Source organism: Phalacrocorax aristotelis, chromosome 2, assembly GCF_949628215.1.
Source record: "Phalacrocorax aristotelis chromosome 2, bGulAri2.1, whole genome shotgun sequence".
NCBI classification, from domain to species: Eukaryota; Metazoa; Chordata; class Aves; order Suliformes; family Phalacrocoracidae; genus Phalacrocorax; species Phalacrocorax aristotelis.
Window position 1 is genome coordinate 45,773,549 of NC_134277.1, and position 18,227 is coordinate 45,791,775.

Below are 18,227 nucleotides of genomic sequence, written 5' to 3' on the forward strand. Positions count from 1 at the left end.
ATTGCCAAACCCACATAAATAAACATACTAAGAAATAAAACTGACAGCACAAAGCAAATCAATTGGCACACACCAAATCAGTTAGAGCACAATCCTGAAATAAAATTAACATTGGCTTCAGAGTTCGTTTTGCACAGGGCACAGGTTTTATAATTAACAGAGTAAGCAATTGATCCATTTTAACTCAATTTTTAAGCCTTAGTGCAAGGGAACCTGACTTCTTCATATTCCAATGATTAGTTTCCACTGCATTTCACTAGTAATTATGGAATGCCACATGAATCAGAGCCTCATGTATGTTCAAATTGGATGCAAATTTTGTATTAAAGCTTCATATTTAAGTAGAATATACTCTGAAATATTATATAGATAGCAGCTGGAATACATGCAACAAAATGCAATGGCTTTGGCTGGAGCTCAATTTCTATTAATTATTTGCATAAACAATTTTACTAGAGGTTGTTTGCTGACAGAGTAACTATTCCAGAAAGCTAGCACAAAAAATAAAATCAAAATTAGGTAGATTATCTTAGTTATTGTCAGTGCTGCTGTCGCAGGCTTAGAGTCATTTAATTCTACTTTTAGTGTAATGGTACGTTTAGTCATTACATATACCTTCCCTTGATTATCCTTAAGTATACCTTCAATTGATTATCTCAGATTTCATTTTTTAGATGGTCTGCTAGCAAATGGATTAACTGGTACCATCTTTGCCTAGAGATTAGTTTATCTATCCAAGTCATTACAGGCCATTTACTGTGCTCTTCGACCCAAAAAGTACTTAATCATGGAGCTGGTAAAAAGCAAAGTACATTCAGAAATCTTGTAACGTCTGCACTAAACAGCGAAAAGGAACTTTCTGTAATACTCCAAATGTTACTTTCCCACCCTGCTCTGTTCTTTTTCCATTGCAGCACTTGTGCCTAGCACTGGATGTTCATGGCTAAGCTGATCTCCCAACATCAAATACACAGATTTATATCAAGTACAAAAAGGAACTAGGAAATACTAGGAAAAATTTACACTAAGAAACAATCCACAGTCCCAGGCAAGTCTGCTGAGGTGCAGCTATATAAAGAAAAGGTAATACTGAATTAGAATCCATTTCTTTTATCTAGCTTAGCTTCTAAAATTGCAAGAGCACTTTTAAAATTATTTCTTAGCATCTCTAACACATTCTGTAATAGCTCTAAAGGCTATTACATCCTCTGTAACGGATGCAGTATCACATTAGGATGTATACTAACCTACAGTTAGAAAGTGACTATCACCTGAAGAGATTGAACAAAAACACTATCTTTTAAAATTAAGAACTAAACAATTCAGTACCTCCTGTAAATAGCACAGTGCCCTCTTACAGTTGAAAACATCAAGGTTCACATCATCTAGGGGACTGAAATGTCTTTAATAACCTGGACTTGATTGCCCTTGCAATCACTATCACAATTAAAACCTGGTTTAGCAGTTAGATAATCAGAGCTAAAGCCTCAATCCTACTGAGCTAAAACTTCAATCCTTTTAAAAAGACACTTCCATATGGAGCATGTGTACAGTTCCTCATGTGCACAAGCAAGGGAAAGTTAGGGACAGGAAAGCAGAGCGCCTGCATCGATACCAGATCCACAGAATGGAAAGAATCAGCTGGCATGGCATTTTAAGGCAGAAAAATTACATCAAGAGAGCTAAATCGCAGATGTAGCTACAGCATGATTTTTGTAATAATTCTTAACTAAACTGTTAGATCAAAAGAAAATTATTCCTTTCCTCCCAGATCCTGCATAAGAACAGCCTGTTTGCAATTTGTATTTGGCTGCCAGGGGAAGCATTTGGCCTGCAGTTACATTTTGTCAGCTCAGAAGGGGGATTCTGACACCCAAAATGACAATTACTTGAACTGGAATAGTAGTTCACACATGGAAGTGATTCACACCTTTATTCTAATTAGGCACCTAGTTTATTACAACTGAATTTATTATAAGACTCAATGTTTTAAAACCAATCAATTTCAGCATTTCTTGAAAGGAATTTCAAAATTATAAACTCTTCAATGAAGGAAGCAGAGTCCCATCACTGCAGCCTGGGCACAGACCAAGTTCACGTCACAGCTCTCAAGAGTGTACTCTGGCATATTCTGTCCTGTTCTGCTTTAAGGGAAAAAACCCTAAATAATAACTTGAAATTATAACATAGCTTACTCCAAGAAGTCCAAAGTGGTTCACATGGGGATGCACAAAAGTATTTTACATCAACTCACATCAGATGGAGATTAGTTCTGTTCAGCTCAGCCCTTATCCCTGCTTCCACCTGATGTTTCAGGTGGATAGACAAAAGAAAAAAAGAACAGGTAGAAAAAATAAAAGACAAGGGTGCTTGATCCAGCATTTCACTGTCAGGGGTTACTTCTTTCAGTGAAGGTCACAGGCTTTAACTTCATGCTGTCCTGTATCACAACCCTAAAAGAAAACTCATCTGGGAAGATGAAACAGGAACATCAAGAAAGGACGTGCTAAAATAGTCAAGGAATACACAAGAAAATAATCTCTGCCACAAAATCTTGTATTTTCTGAACTAGTTTAAGCAATATCTCAAAGGATACCCTTGCATTTAGAAGCAAGAAACACCCTAAATAACAAAAGCAAGTAAACACCAACACACGATTTAAAGAGAAGAATCTTTAGCTGTTACATTATTTCACCAGGGGAGAAACTCCGCATTCCTGAAACCCTGACAGTGCGACAGACCAGAAAGAAAGGTTTTACTGTAGTTATCTATGGTATCAAAACTCAACTCCAGAACTTATTATATCCCTTAAGAATGCTTAAGTATTCAAGGAAAATTGCAACAGATGAGACTTGTTATTCCAGAGGAGAATTATAAAGACCCATGCTTCTTCATAATCATATAAAAAACATGGCAGAGAACAAGTCATTGGTTTGTTAATGATGTTGCCTAATGCACTACTGCAAAGCGCCTACATGCTGTGCTGAGAATTAACACAGCTATCACTAAACACATTCAGCCACTTGGTCACATTGCCAGGAAGCTGCTGCCACTGGCAGCCTGCTATGCAGGAAAGATTCTCCAGCAGTCATCCCACCCACTCCCCCCCACCCAAGATAACAAATATCTCTGTTTTCTTTATAAAACCAGTGCTGGCCCACATACCTAAAATTACCTTTTCCTTATAAATAACATTCTATAAAATAAGCAGTTGAGTCAATTGTTCCTCAAGAGTAGTAATTTAATGGCTTTTTCTATATCAGACTACAGGTCAATTCACAATTTGTTTGGTCAGTACCTCTACCATATTGTGCTGACTGTTAGCCAAAAAGCTCTCTCCCATCCCTGTGGGGTATGGCTTCTGACTAAGCAATAGAGGTTATACAATAAAAAGCAGAGATTTTTAAAAAATAAAAGTCAAAGAAAATATTGGAATTCATTTTGGTAGCATCGATAGAGGAACCAGCTCTCCTCATAACTTCTGTAAAAGCGAGACTCACTTCTTCTGGCAGGCATATTTTGAAGGCTGAGCCCCATTAATACACTACCAGCTTCTTCGGAAATTAGGATCATCCAGTGCCTAGTTTGGGTTTTTTTGAAAGAAAGTCATTAAGAGAAATAAGCTTCGTTTGAATGACACTTGTGGATTCCTCTTTTTTTCTACATCTAAAAGAAGCAACCAGATAAATAGAGAAATCAAGGCCTTCAGTGCCAAAGCTTTGTCAAACAATGGCATCTAGATGCATTTTCTCATTCCCCGCTGATGCTATCAGTTATTAACAACAGTGTATCTGGACTACGAAACAAGTGGAGTGTGATGACTTGCAGTTGCTTTTAGATATAATTACACATACTAAGTAATTAGCCCAGTCAGCACTTTTATGCCTTTGGAAATGAACTGGCTACTCACTGCCAAACCTAAGCTCCTGCCTAGGACACAAAACATGCCAAAATATATTTTAAAAGATGCTTAAATCCTGCACATGGAATTGTTAGTGTGTTAAGCCAAACACCTTTGATAACTTCCGGGGGTGTCAGACATCATCTCCTGGGTGACCACCTGGCTCAGATCACTGTTACCCTGCTAAGGATGCTACATTGGCCAAAAGATCTTTTCTCCAAAGCCTGTTCTCTCACGCTCCTTTCTCTAGTCACAACAAGAACAACCTCCAGCTACTTGTGGGACACTGCTCAGCCTGGACAGCTAGGCAGGACCTGCAGCACTCTAGGAGAACTTCACCTCCTCTCTGGGAAGAGGATCCGACCACAGCAGCCAAGAGGTGTAGCCTCTGTAACAGGCCATGACAACTTGCTTGATCTGAGATGAATATGAAAACACAAGAGCTCCAACTTACATTAGATGCAACTGTTCACCTCTTCCACAATTCGAGTTTTGTGCTTCAGCCTTCCAAAAGGGCACTGGTATCTTGATCAAAATGATCAAAACTGAAAAATATATCAGCTACATTTGAAAAAGGACTTCAAATTGTGAGCCAACAGTATCAATCTCAGACAACGTGAGGTACACAAGGACTCAGTGGAAGGGAAGCCACAGCTCTGGAAGAGCTCCCAGGAATGAATCCTAATTTAGGCCATTTTCTTGGGGCAAAACCAAATTTCTGCTTAATAAACTGTACTATCAGAACAAAAATTACACACGAGTCCAGGTGCTTCTTGTTGCTCCACCAATCAACAAACCACCACTTCACTGCTTCTACCAAAAACACCATCTTCAGCTGAGCTTTTTATAACTTTAAAATCTTATATATTCTCTTTCCCCCGCTTTTTTTTCCTCTTCTTTTTTTAAGGGCTAGTGCCCCAGGTCCTCCAAATGCAGGCTGCTGATTTCAGGAAGATTGCCCACAAAGCACTGAAGATTCTGTATTACAAACAGTGCTATGCTCCCTTGTGTATATATATCTTTTCAAGGGTACTCCCTTCTCAATAAATCATGAGTTCCACAAGCAAAGCAGTGCCTCAAGCCACAAGCACAACTCAGTATCTCTCATCAGTAAGCGAGGGGGAGGAGACTGGACTTAAAAAAAAAATTGTCTTTTAAAACAAGCCATAAATGGCTCAACTCAACTGCAAAATGATACCCTGCGATGAGTTAAATCAGCTGCTGCTCTTCATGTTCTTAGTGCAAAGCCCATGCTTCCACATCTCATTTGGCTTTACCAGGTAGCCTAAAGAATAAAAACATCTAGAAAAACCTAATGAAACAAGTTGCAGTGTGTCAGTGAATAAAGTAGTAACTCCCAAAACAATATTCTCAAATAGCCTCGTCTTAAAAACACACTATTAGAACTGCATGTTGGCTTGTCTGAAAAAGAAATAACTCTACTTCCTAATAAAAAGCAATTAGAGGTAATTTAAACATTGTGATTAATGGACACTAGGAGAAAGAGAATTTGAAATTACTTTCTAAGAACAGATCTAGAAGAGGACCAAAGTAACATGTAATATTTAAAAAAGAAAAGCTGATTTATGCTCCTTTTTTTTAAACTGTATTCAATTCAAGATACTACGAAAGAACTGGAAAAACAAACAGCTTTATTGATGTCCCCAGCCATTACACATTTTGTTAAAGGTGATATAATTTAATTTAAGCCATTCCAATTGCCAAGGAGCATTCACTAGTAGAAAAGGGTTTCTTCAGCTCTCTCAAAAACTTCTTCCCCGTTCTCCAGGTCTCACGTGCTCCAGGTGCCCTACAATCTGTGGGGTCTCAGAGTGAAGTGTTTTCCTTGTGGGCAGCACTGGCAACCGAAGCAGACAGTAGAAGCTGGAGAAGTTTGGCATGGTGAGAGACTTTCAGTGCATGAGATGCCTGATACGCAGCTGTGAGCCTCCTCAAAGAGTCGATGCTTCAGAACTGCCCTTTACCAAGCAAATGCCACAAAAGCACAAATCAACAGGCTGGTGCAGGATGATGTGGACAAGTTCTGCCCACTTAACAGGAAAAGGGGTCAGAAAATAATGTAGTTTTTCAACTCAAAGAATAGTCAGCTATACACAACAAGTAGCAAGCAAATGCTGTGGTCCTAGTGTCTCAAACAAGCATAAAAAACAAAGAGCTTTTTCTGTCACCAGAACACAGAAATGTGTACTGACAGTCTTAATTGCATTTACAACTAGAAGAGACTGTATGCTTGCCATAGTCCACTGTCCAAAGTACCTCAGAGAAGCAAAAGCACACAGCAATATCAACATATTTTTCTAGTTTTTAGAGTGCACTTTTGCATGAAACTTAGCATTTTCCAATTAATCACAAACAAAGAGGATACTATAAAGAAAAAAAGAAAAAAGTATAATAAGTAATTAATAAAAGCATCCACCATCATATATGGTTTGCGTCTTAACCAATGTCAAGTCTCAGATACAACAGAAACAACCTATAGAGACCTAGCGTGCTTACCTCTGTATTTGGTTGCAGTGCCTGTCCATCCTGGGCTGCAGACGGTACTATTGCCCATGTAATGTTGGCACTAGCAGATGATAAGGAGCTGAGGGCACCGTTTTTCAGTTGCTCTGTGGAGTGTGACTTGGGCCCAGGCCACCCCAGGATACCTTCTGAAGCAGAAAATGGGTGTCAACTTACAAGAGGCAGCTTACAGATCTCTTGCCATTCATCTCATGATTCCATTAATATAAATGAACTGCTCTCTCTTCTCTGCTTCCATGCAGTTTTACTTTAGTAACAAAAACACTCTGGCATCTTCTACGCCAATTTATAAATATTTTCTCTATGAAGTTAATGAAGGAAGATTTTAAAATGTTACTCCTATGACCAGATGGAACTGTACATAAAGATTACACAATCTGGCATACCTTGCTAATTAAGCAAATATTCTCTATCCACTATTTTCATAGTTATGAAGTTATCCAAGTAAACCCTCCATTTCTTCTTCCTGAAATCAGAGTTTTAAGCTTAGCAGCTGTATTTTATTTCTGTCTGTACTATTTAAAGCTCTTTCTAGGTTAAGTGCTAAAATGCTTTATTAGTCCCAAGACCACAGTAAAGATACACATTAAATATGAATCAAACAGAACTAGACATTGGAATAACCCTTATTTCTGGGGGCACCTGATTTCCAGAATAAGCCAGTATTTAAGGACGCCAAGGCAGAAAGAACAATCAGCTAAGGTGACTGCACAGTTGTTACTCCCATACTGCTCTAAAACATAGTATCAACGTTCAAATCAGTAGCCCTCAGCATCGGGCTTAAATTTCAGCTATTAATTACACGCTGCTATAAAATGCAGAGATACGAATAAGCAAATTGCAGCTTTCAGTCATTACCATAATTTGTATATGAAAATACAATTAGTGCCACAGGGATGATCTCCTTCTCCAATCACTGACAACTTTTTAAGATGACCCAAATCAACACAAAGTACATTACAGAACATGCAATTTCTCCTTCCCCCAACACCAGGGGTTACCAGAGGTTGCCTCCTAATTAAAGTAAATGGTTTGATCTGGTAAGGTAATGCTGTTACATTACAGTAACAGTTACCTTATTAAAAACGGGCCATGGTCCTACAGCTGACCTCTTACCAAATTCTAAAGATAAAATAATTACAGAACATTCCTCTCATCTAAAATGGCACTGAGTTCCCATGACATGACAAAACCTCAGGTCTACTTTCTTAGCGTGATTTTGTGGCACCATCTTTTGCTGAAGAAAGCATAAGCAAATAGTTAAGTGTAAAAAGATTTTCAAAGATCTGAATAAGCAACAGGGGGGAAAAAAACCCAGGTTTGGTTGGTTTCTTGTTTTGGTTTGGTTTTTGTTTTGTTTTGTTTGTTTTCTTTTTTAAATGTGTATTTCACACAACTACTCAAATTCCCCAAAGGAGGAACATCTCTGCGGCTCTGCTGTCAGACCGCATACTGCAAATCTTTTTGGGTTTCAGTGACTTTGAGGACTATGCCAGTAGATCTTGTAAGTCCCAGTTGAGTTACGTGAACCATGTGAGAGAAAATGCAAGTATCAAACAAAAGGTCATTTTCTTGGATTGGCACTACCCATTGGTTCTTCACATCAGGAAGCTAACATCTGGCCCCATTCCAAAGATGAGGTTAAATCAACACACTATGCTGGTACACGTGGCAAGGAATGAAGTGCACAGTGAATGTAGTCATAGTATCTCTTTACTTTCTCCTCAGGTCTTGAGTAATTTGCTGCTAGGAACAAAGGATAACCCCAGATCGCTCAAAACAAGCCCTGACTTAGAGGATAATCCAAAGACTGTTTTGGCAGATGCAAAATGGACTCTGACTGCATGGGAGGAAGGAAGCATACCATCAGCATGAACTATAAAACTAAATTGGAAAATTTAAAATAAGAACATTGGTTCATTGGAGGGAATTCATATGTCTATCAACTTACAAAATTTTTACTCTTTTTGATGTCAGTACAGATTTCAAGGAGAAAGGAAGTGCAAGAAGTTAAAATAAACTTATTTCACTTTTGAATAGACACAAAGAGCTTTATGAAGCATGCCTATGCTTCTTGCTCTTCGTTACTTTCCTGTAACAAACCTCAACCTGTTTTTCTGTTTCACCCTGGCAAACAGCTGACTATTGCTGCTATTTTCCTATTACAGAGAGACTTAAGAAAAGAATTTGAACCGACTTCTCTTTATGCCAATCTTTGAAAATAAGTCATCCAATCATTTCCTTGGGCTATCCATTTTCTCTATGCACACACAATTTATTTGGCCTTCACTGTAAACAATTATTTTTTAAAACTTATATATATTTTTTTAAATCTAATTTCTGTAACGAAGCACAAGAAAAAGCTCCTATTTTAAAAAATACCTTGCTTCAGGGGAAATTTTGAAGTGTGAACGTTTATTACTTCATCATCACTTACACATTTTTAAACACACTAGTTTTCCTCTTCAGTACAAACACACTGTAAAAAGACTATTTACTTCATCTTTCTCCATACACTTTAGAAACTGCTAGAACTATGCAGGCAAGGTTTTCTGCCTGTCCCAAGAGCAATGCTACCTTCACAGAACACTTAATCAATTTTTAAGCAGATATTAACAACACATTATGACCTAGCCAACACCAATAGGATGCCAAGAGTTAAGGTCCAAAGGATAAAGCACATCTGTTTTGTCAACACTTCTGCGTATGAGAAAAATTGTTTTGTTAAATTCTGTCTGCCTGGAACTTGACCACTTTGCAGAAGAGACATATGCAGTAAAAGATGTTAGTCTCACACCACAGAAACCTAAATAAAAAGTCAGCTCTCTGAACAAGTTGAACAAATTCCATGCCTAGTTTCAAAGTGCCATCAGTGAACCTTCGGTGATCTTTAATCTACACATCTTAACCTGACATGTCAGCATTATCGTATCATCCCAAGGGAGTTGCCATATACCTAATGGCAGCCTACCTCTCAGGCAAAAGCAAAGTATGAAGAGAGAACTCATCAGAAATAATCTTAAAATCAACTAAGGTCAGAATACAATCTCATAAAGAAAGTGAAAGGACACAACAACTCGGCTCCCACTTCACCCTATCAGTTGTACAGCCAAAACGTTCTCATCTGCACGAGTAGAAATTACTCTTACCACAAAACAGTGTATATAGTTGTTCTCTGTCCCATATCAAATCAAATTATTTTATTGGAATTTACTCTCGACAGACTAAGCTGCCATCTGTAAATAACCTGATTAATGGAGTTACCATCTTTGCCACTTTATGGCACTCAAAATTGTCTACCGCTAGTTCAATTCCTGTTCTTTCAAAGACTTCAAGAAGGAAAAAAAATTTTAAAATTAAGCATATCATGAGAAATAAAGTTTACCTTCAGAGTTGGACAAGAATAGGAAGAAACTGCTGTCACTGTTTTGTTTTTATGCCAGATTTTTGCTCTGTTCTCAGTCATAGCCAAAGACAGCTGGAGAAAGGTAAATTCAATTCTTATTTCGATACATTTCATAATTCTAAAGAAATTCTCCAGAAAGGCAGTCACAAATTATATAAAAGCATTCACAACTACACAGCTACTTTACTATTTGCTTTAAGACTATGCAAAGCACTACACTAATTACAACAAAACATCTGTTTCTGCAGTAAACTGCAAAAATTAGGAATGACGTACCAAATACACAACTAGTAAAATCAGCCAAATCTCTTCTACCTGCAGAGTGTTGGTTCCCTGGTTCCAGGACTGAAAACCAAAGCCTGATTCCTCTGGAAGTTCAGTGCATATGTACACACAAAATGAGAGTTCTTATATGAAACACCCAAAAATGAGCTTCTTTCCCTCTTCTCCTCAACGCCAGTTTCCACTGTGATGAACATGCAGCAGACAAATCCACCAAGGCATGGGAGAACGCTTCTGCATGAGAAAAGTACAGCATCCAGACACAACCTACTCCCTATAGCAATGCCATAGTTCACAGAACCCCATCTATTTCAGATGGCACAAATGCCCTCAGGAGAAACATGTTTCCCTTTCACAGGTGTACGCAGCAGGAGGGAGGGAAATTCTCCCCAAAGAGGTGGTTTACAGGAGATTTTTCAGTTGGTTCTGGTTTTCTAGGTACCTGATGTACCTTCAACTACATTTTTGCACGATAACTGATGAATGAAATATGCTTAACACCTACCTCAATTCTGTAACAAAAACATCTCTATTTTTATGTCCTCTGTTCTTGGTTTATAGACTAAAAAAACCTTATGGATTATTTCCTGGCACAATTGTAAGCTATCTTCTATTGATAAAACTCTTACAATATATTGTAACTATACCCTAACAAATATCCCCTTAACAATGCAACGGTAGGCCTCAAGGAAAGACCAAGATTAGATCTGGGCTCCCTTTGCCTGCCAGGGATGGATGCCACCGTTTTGTTTCTCTGCTCAATCCTACAGCAGGCTGAACCAACAGCAAGTGGCAGCTGCGTATCTGTTTTCCAGATTAGAAAGACAACATTGTATTTGCTAATGCTGGGTGGGGACTAGAAAATAATGTTACCTTCCAAAGAAAGAAGAGCATATGAGGAATAATGTATTAGCATTTAGGTAAGACAGCAAATTGTTTTGCTTATTCTTGACAGAAGCAAGTTTAGCAACGGTGCATTTACGGGAGACCTGACTGACCATGCCAAATCTAGTAAATTACACCAGTACCAAAGAATACCTTCTCCCCTATCATCTTTCCTCACCCTTCCCTGCCCACAAACATTTAGTAGGGGGAGTAAGCAAGAAAGAAGGCTCCTCTGCTCATTTTTGTCTCCTCCTGCCATCTCAGCTGCAGGAGAATCCCTAGCTGTCATTTGTCACCAAATTGAAAGCATTTAGATTTTGTCTTTACCATCCACTTGTTTTCTCCAAAAAGTAGGCACCAGAGAATCTGATAAAATAAAGTTCAAGTACATTGCCCTGAACTCCAGAATCATCTTCAATCCATTTGCTGCCATGGGAGCCAAAATAAGCAGCATTTACACATTCAGATGAACTTCAGAAAATCCACAGTGAGGAAGGGTTTGGGTTTTGTTTTTAAGGATCCTCTGAAAAAATAAACATTATATTTTACGCTTTGGAAAAGTAAGCAAGTGAGAAACAGAAAAATATATGAGGGAATTCCTATCAGGGAGATGTTCTATTCAGTAAATGAATGGCTAATGTGAAATGCAGACTAAAAGAACAGATTTATCTGTGCAGGCTGCTTCTACAAGACGGGATTCTGTCTGCCAAAACACTAAAATAAAAAAACAGACTTAAAACACAACATAGGCTGGTAAAGCTACTTCAAACATTCAAGTTTGCTGTCTTTACAGTTTGGGAGGGAAGTATGTTAACCATAGCAGTCATTAGGCTCTAGAGATACCTCTTCTGCCAAAGGCCACAGAGGTGGACAAAATGACACTATAAGCTTTAAAGTTTGACGTGAAGACAAAAGTTTCTTCTCTGCATTTTTATTTTAAAAGGTACCTGTTTCATGCCTGCATGCTAAATGAACTCAAGCTTGTCACAAGGCACTTCATGCTGATCAGCAATTACTTTACATGTGCCTAAGTGGTGACACTCTTGGCCAATATGAAAAATCCTTGACATTTTTCTTCCTCCTACCAAAAGCAGCAAAATTCCCAAACCCAAAGAAGCTTGTATAGATGCAATCCCGCATCCACAACTTACACTATATGTAACCAACACTTTCAGCTAATAATAACCTTCTCCAACATATTTTTCAAAGAAAGAAAAAAAATTACAAATAATTTAGACAGCAATCAATCCACATTCCTTTAATAATGCAGCTAGAAATGAATTTGACATTATTTTGACTCAAAAGTAGAAACACAGGATTTTGCTGACTGTTCTTGTTGATGCACTTCCAAAATCAAGCACTAATGAAGATGACAATCACAAAAACCCTTCACTGAAGCTTTAGAGTGGAAATAAAACATGTGTTGACTACCCTTCAAGCCAAGATTGAATATTTGCATTTAATCTTCACATCTGCTTGTAGGCTTGAGGTCTAAGAATGACAACTCATGAGAAACATAAAAACCAAGAGGAAAAATTGTGTCTGTCTTAAGCTATTCCATGACAAAGGATGCCATGAAAATATTTAAATTCAAGACCTATGCAGTCCTATATTCTGGATAAGATTCCACTAAACTGAATCAGCCAAGCTGCTTTCTTTCTACTCACATTACTGGAAAACAAAGCAATAAAAATATTTACATCTCAAGGAGACTTTTTTCTGTTTAAAACAATAAGGATTTGTAAATCTGTTTAAAATAGCTACTATTTAATTATAATCTTCATGAGTGCATTCCCTAAGTACTCGGTCAGAAACTCTCAGCTATTAAGTCCTTGCTTTAGAAACAGTAAGATTGCAAGGCCCACAGTTCACAGAGAAGTAGTCAGCAATCCTTGCATAACTGGCCATAAAGATTTCAAGGACACAAGCACAGCAAAGGCACAGAGAAAGCAGAGAAAGAAGATATACATCTACTTTTCAGGCAGTTCTCTCTCTTCATAGTATAACAGTGAGAGCTTTTGGTGCTGAAGGAAAGTAAACTCAAGGGTAAGTTCAAATCGCCAAAGCTAAGCCATTGATTCTTTCTTAGACTCCACATGAGCAAGACTGTGCTGCTTTGCTGGACTGGAATGCTTTCATGACTGTAGGCTAGAAGTAGGAAAATAAGTTATCGAATTCATATCTTCTCTCTATATATAAAATTCTGTGGATCCTGCCCCACGATGTCCACTAGCATCTTGGGCACTACGCAGCAGGTAATGAGACAACACTGGGATGGAAACGTCTGGCAATAAATTGCGCAGGGCCATCACATCTCATGGGAAAGGCATTTGAGACTTCCTATCAGAGGAATATACAATTTTTAAACTAACAAGAGACATTTTCAGCTGACAGTATCAAACGGGGACAGTAAAGGTCAATTAAAAAAATTTATCTGGAGGACACAGAATGAAAATTAAATATATCATCTCTCAGAATTAGTTTGCTAGAGGATTACTTAAAGGCATTATTCTGATTTGTTATGCGTTTATGCAGCTTTGATGACTCCGAATCTCTACCTGCTCAGCAGAAATATTAGGTCTATCAAAATACTCCTGGACAAGATTAAGTGTGTAGGAAAATCAGCAATCCAGACCTGTAGGCCAGGTTCTTCAAAGCAACTGTGTTGCTGCGGAAAAGAAAAGGGGGGGATGGGGGACGGAATCCTTTCACTGACTCTTTCAGTCAGGAAGAAGAGACTAAAGAGATATTTAGCAGCTTTTAGTTCCTTTCTTTCTTCTTTTTAGAAGAATTAACTGCATTCAGTTTCTCACAGTTACACCAAAGATGCTGGTGTGAACCAGTGCTACAGAATTTTGATTTCTAAATGGTTTCTTGAACAAGTTTAAAGTGTTAGGAGAAACAAACAAAAACACTTACTAAATTTTATTAAGTACTTTATAGTCATGGCTTTCCACTCTTCATAAAATATGGGATTCCATGTCACCAGTTACTAATGTTATGCTTGCTTTTCTCTGTTCTTGTGCATAGATACCCAAAAATCATTATCAAGTCAAAATAACGACACTGATTTAACAGATTATTTGGGCACAGATTCAAGGGCACATACAACTCAAGTCATCTATCTCTGACAGTTCACTTAGATCACATGGACATGAAAAACAACCTTCAGTGACTTTGAAACTAGAAAGAGACTTTTCTTTGAAGGATGCTTTTCATCTTTGTTCCAAACCATTCTCTCTTGAAATTAAACTATATCAAAGGATTCAATTAAATGCACTTTATCATTACTATTTAGATTTGTGTAAGGTTTTTTTGCATTTTCTAAAAGAAAACCAGAACACAAAAAAAGAATACATTCTTTTGTTTACATTCCTTTATGAAATATATCAGAATCAGGATGTGGGAAAGTCATGATATACCATAGCATAGGTGTCAAGGTTTTTACACTGTTTTTCTAAGAACCGTTTTTACATCATCTGCCTGCTTCTCAGCTGACCGTCTCACATGTCTTTCTCCCCACAAAGGGAATTCTTCAGAGGGCTTCCTATCTAGCTGTTTCAGTAGCCCTGAGGGCATATCTGTACAGTAGGCATAAGCCTACTGTAAGTAAGGACAGGCTGGGGGGGATGTTGTTGAAGCACCTGAAGAAAACCTAAAAAGCCACCCCGCACCCACAGTTCTGCTACTGCTGCTGCTCCTTATACCAAATCCTGCTCCTGCTCTTAGACCAGGCAGTGCAATTTGTGTATGGAAAAATACTGACCACCCTCTCAGAAAGCTCAAGGTCCAACTTCCAGCATTATGGACAGATGTAGATCTGGGTGAACTGAAAAAATTTGAGCTGCATGGGGACTGAGAGGTTCATGCCTGCAAAGCTCAATGCAGAATCAAACTGTTTAACATTCTAGGTTAATAAAAACTTGCCACAGATATTTTTTTTTTTGTTAAATAGCAGCATGGAGAACTTTTCTCAGATTTAAAAAAAAACATGGGCTGGAATAAGTCTGCCTCAGCAGCATCCTTCCATGTAGAAAACCAGAAATATTTTTATCACTGTAGAAATGCATAATAATAATATATTTTTATCAAACTAATTTGTATCAGGATTTCAATATCAAAAAAAAAAAAGCCAAAAAATTAGACACAAACAAAAAATAACCCAAACCAAAATAACCAAGCAGGTTCTGTACTGTCATCAAGAATATAGGCTTATCAGCTTATCTACCCATTCTCTTCAACCCCTCCCCCCTTTTTTTTTTGTCTTCCTGTCTTCAGCACCTGATTTTCCCTGAGGAGACTTAGGAAAACCTCTTTTCCTCCTCTCTCCTGATTTAAAAAAATTTTGCATCTTGTTTTAGGCAAAGAAAAAATTTATGATACTACAAGCTGCTCACCCCAACTTACCTCTCTGAGGAATGGTTAATTTTGCTTGCTTCAGTATCATAATAAAAACTCATAGGCACATAAAATAACACCCGAGAGAGTTTGTGCTCACCAGATGACAGTGTCCTGTTATGATGCTGGCCCACTTGATGCATGCTTTGCTGTAATAGAGTCAGGCATTCTCCAAGGCAGCTCAGGGTGGCAGCAGAGGTAGCTTTTAAAAGCAGCAAGTCCTGATCCAAGGCAGAAAGGGGCCCAGAACTTGGAAGAGCTTCAATGGCTTGTACAAGATTCTTCTGTTGTCCTTCAACTTGGCTCATGATCTGTAAAGGTCCAAAAACATCTACTGTCATAGGAAATACCACTACGTAGCTGTTAAATTCTTATGGGTTGATATAGTGACTAAACGTGAAGAACTACCACAAATGGATGATAATGTTTGGATCCAAACATACCATATACTTACCTACAAAAACGAAGGGCTTGAGACTACCAAAGGCCTGTAAAAATGTCAAGACTATGTTAGAGAAAATTGTCTCTTAAAACAGTAGGTTCGTAGAAGGTTTAATGGTGTGACTCATACATTCAGAAAGTCTTCATAAGGAAAAGTATGAAAATTCTACTTCCTTCTCCGTTATTAATTTAGGTTTAAATTTTTTTTCCTTTATATGTGATCTCAGACACCCAAGGAAGCTACACTGTCCCTCCTCCTTCTTTCCTAAATAAAATATCGAATCACAGTTTAAGAACAGACATTTTTCATTTCTCAAGCATCAATAAGGAGTTGTTTTTAAAAAATAAGGTAACTCGTAAGTTTACAGACATTAGCATAGTATGCAACTTAGAGCACTTATTTATTATCAGATATGAATACCAGCTGACAGGGAGAAAGTTAATCTGTTTCTAGATTTGGACCATCCAGATGAAGACAAAATGCATGCTTGTATAGCAGATAAAAACATCATTTGAGCAGGCTGTTCTTTAAACAAATTGGCAAGCTTCCAGAGTCCCTCCTAAAGCCAAAAGAAAAAGGAGATGTTTATAACTTATCTCTCCATTTTTACAGCCTGTAGGAAATTTTACATGCACATGACTAGTCTCTTTTCTTACATGTAGCTTGCAAAAAACTTACTGCGAAAACTTACAGGTTCATACTTGATGTATCCAAAGCTTTCAGAAAAAATATCTGAAGACTTTGTAAGCAACAAAGATTCAAGCTCCATTTGTCCAAGCTACTACACTGTAAAAATATATTATGAACTTCATGACTTTGGTTTTTATCGGTATTATATTTTCAAAGTATGGTGTGCTTGTTGTAGCCTTGCTGAAGGTTACAATAATGACATTTTAATAGTCAATATTTAGAACAGAGAGCAAAGCTTCAGTAGAAGCCACAGTCGATTTTAATTCCCTTTGACAGAAAACCAGACCAGTCAGAAGGTGACACAGACCCCCACAATATGCAGCTTTAGGGAACCGCTAGAACCCCAGGCAGTGCTCTGCTTTGAGAATTTACACACAGTGTAACTGAGCACCACAGCACAGACGGGGGGGGGGGGGGGGGGGGTTGCTTTAAAGCTACAACAAAAACAAGAGCACCACAGACACACACACATGCAAATATTCCTCCCTCAGGAAAAGAGCTCAGGGAGGCAAACTGAAGGAACACTTAGGAGAGAAAAGATCATCACCTGCCTGGAAGACTGCACAACATAATTGTATGGTAGACTACTTCCCTCCTTTTCCATCTTGAATAAGAGCATGAAGTTGAAAACCTGATGTTCTCATCCTTCACAGCAACAGAAATGTTCTATTTTCATTTCTAAGTGACTAGATTTCCAACCTTCCTTTTTTTTTTTTCTTGTGAGAAACAGATTACATTTCTAAAGATTTGCTTCCCTAGGAAATAAAATCAAAAATAAAACTCTGAAAACTTTAAACATTTCCATTCCCCCCCACTTAATAAAGGGCATCTATATTCTTCTGCAGCTAAGATAGGAGCAGAAGATAAACTGACCAGAGATCTTAGGAAACATTTGGAAAATTAACTGCATGTTTGTAGTTATCACCTAGCCCAAAGCTATACAGGCTTTTATCAACTATGTTCTTCCTAGATGAGGAGACATTTAAATAAAATCAGTTCTTTATTCTCCCTTTTTCCAAAACAGAGTACTGCTCCGAGTCTTACTATTCTAAAACTATCTTAAGTCAGCTAGAAATAAGCCTTTTTGATTCATCATAGCTAGGTGCTACCTAGCTTCATATTATAGCTGTGATACCAGTAGCTGTTCTACAGACCTGATGCAGCAGAAGACACCAGGAATGGCAACTTCTGTGTAGGATTCGAAGTATTAGAACTTTCTGAACATTTACTGCTTGAGCACAGATCAAAACCACTCTGTTTAAGTTGCTCAATGAACAGAACAAAAAGGAAGAAACTCCCCTATTCTAGAGAGTCACAGAACTACTCTGTGGTAAAAGGGGAAGGAAATAACATATATTATTGAAATAACTGAACTTTTTTTACACACTTGCCAATAATTTTTCTTAAAAAAATCATTGACAAAAGACTTTAAAAGAGTTGAAGTGTGGTTGTTCTACAAAGAGTAAATCAAAGATGAGCTAATACAAAAACACCAAACCATGCTAGTCAAAACTCATTACACACATGAACCCTTAACAGGGCAGACACTAGGCCATGCAGCTATAGCATTAGCCTCTATCTTACTTGTGGGTCTGCTTTTTGCTGTTTCAGGAAGGGGGCGTAGAGCACTTGATTTATCAGCACACTAAGCTGGTTTCAAAACCAGAATGAAAAGCTTT

At 37.9% G+C, this 18,227-nt stretch overlaps 1 protein-coding gene across 1 annotated transcript in view; it reads right to left on the reverse strand.

Annotated features, from left to right (window-relative positions):
• Positions 1 to 18,227, reverse strand: part of OSBPL10 (oxysterol binding protein like 10) — a 121,908-nt gene that overhangs the window by 34,755 nt on the left and 68,926 nt on the right. Inside the window, exons 5-6 of the mRNA XM_075083299.1 lie at positions 15,517 to 15,727; positions 6,419 to 6,573 (exon numbers count right to left, since the gene is read on the reverse strand). Coding sequence (XP_074939400.1) covers positions 6,419 to 6,573; positions 15,517 to 15,727 — 366 coding nt within the window. The remainder of the gene's footprint in view (positions 1 to 6,418; positions 6,574 to 15,516; positions 15,728 to 18,227) is intronic.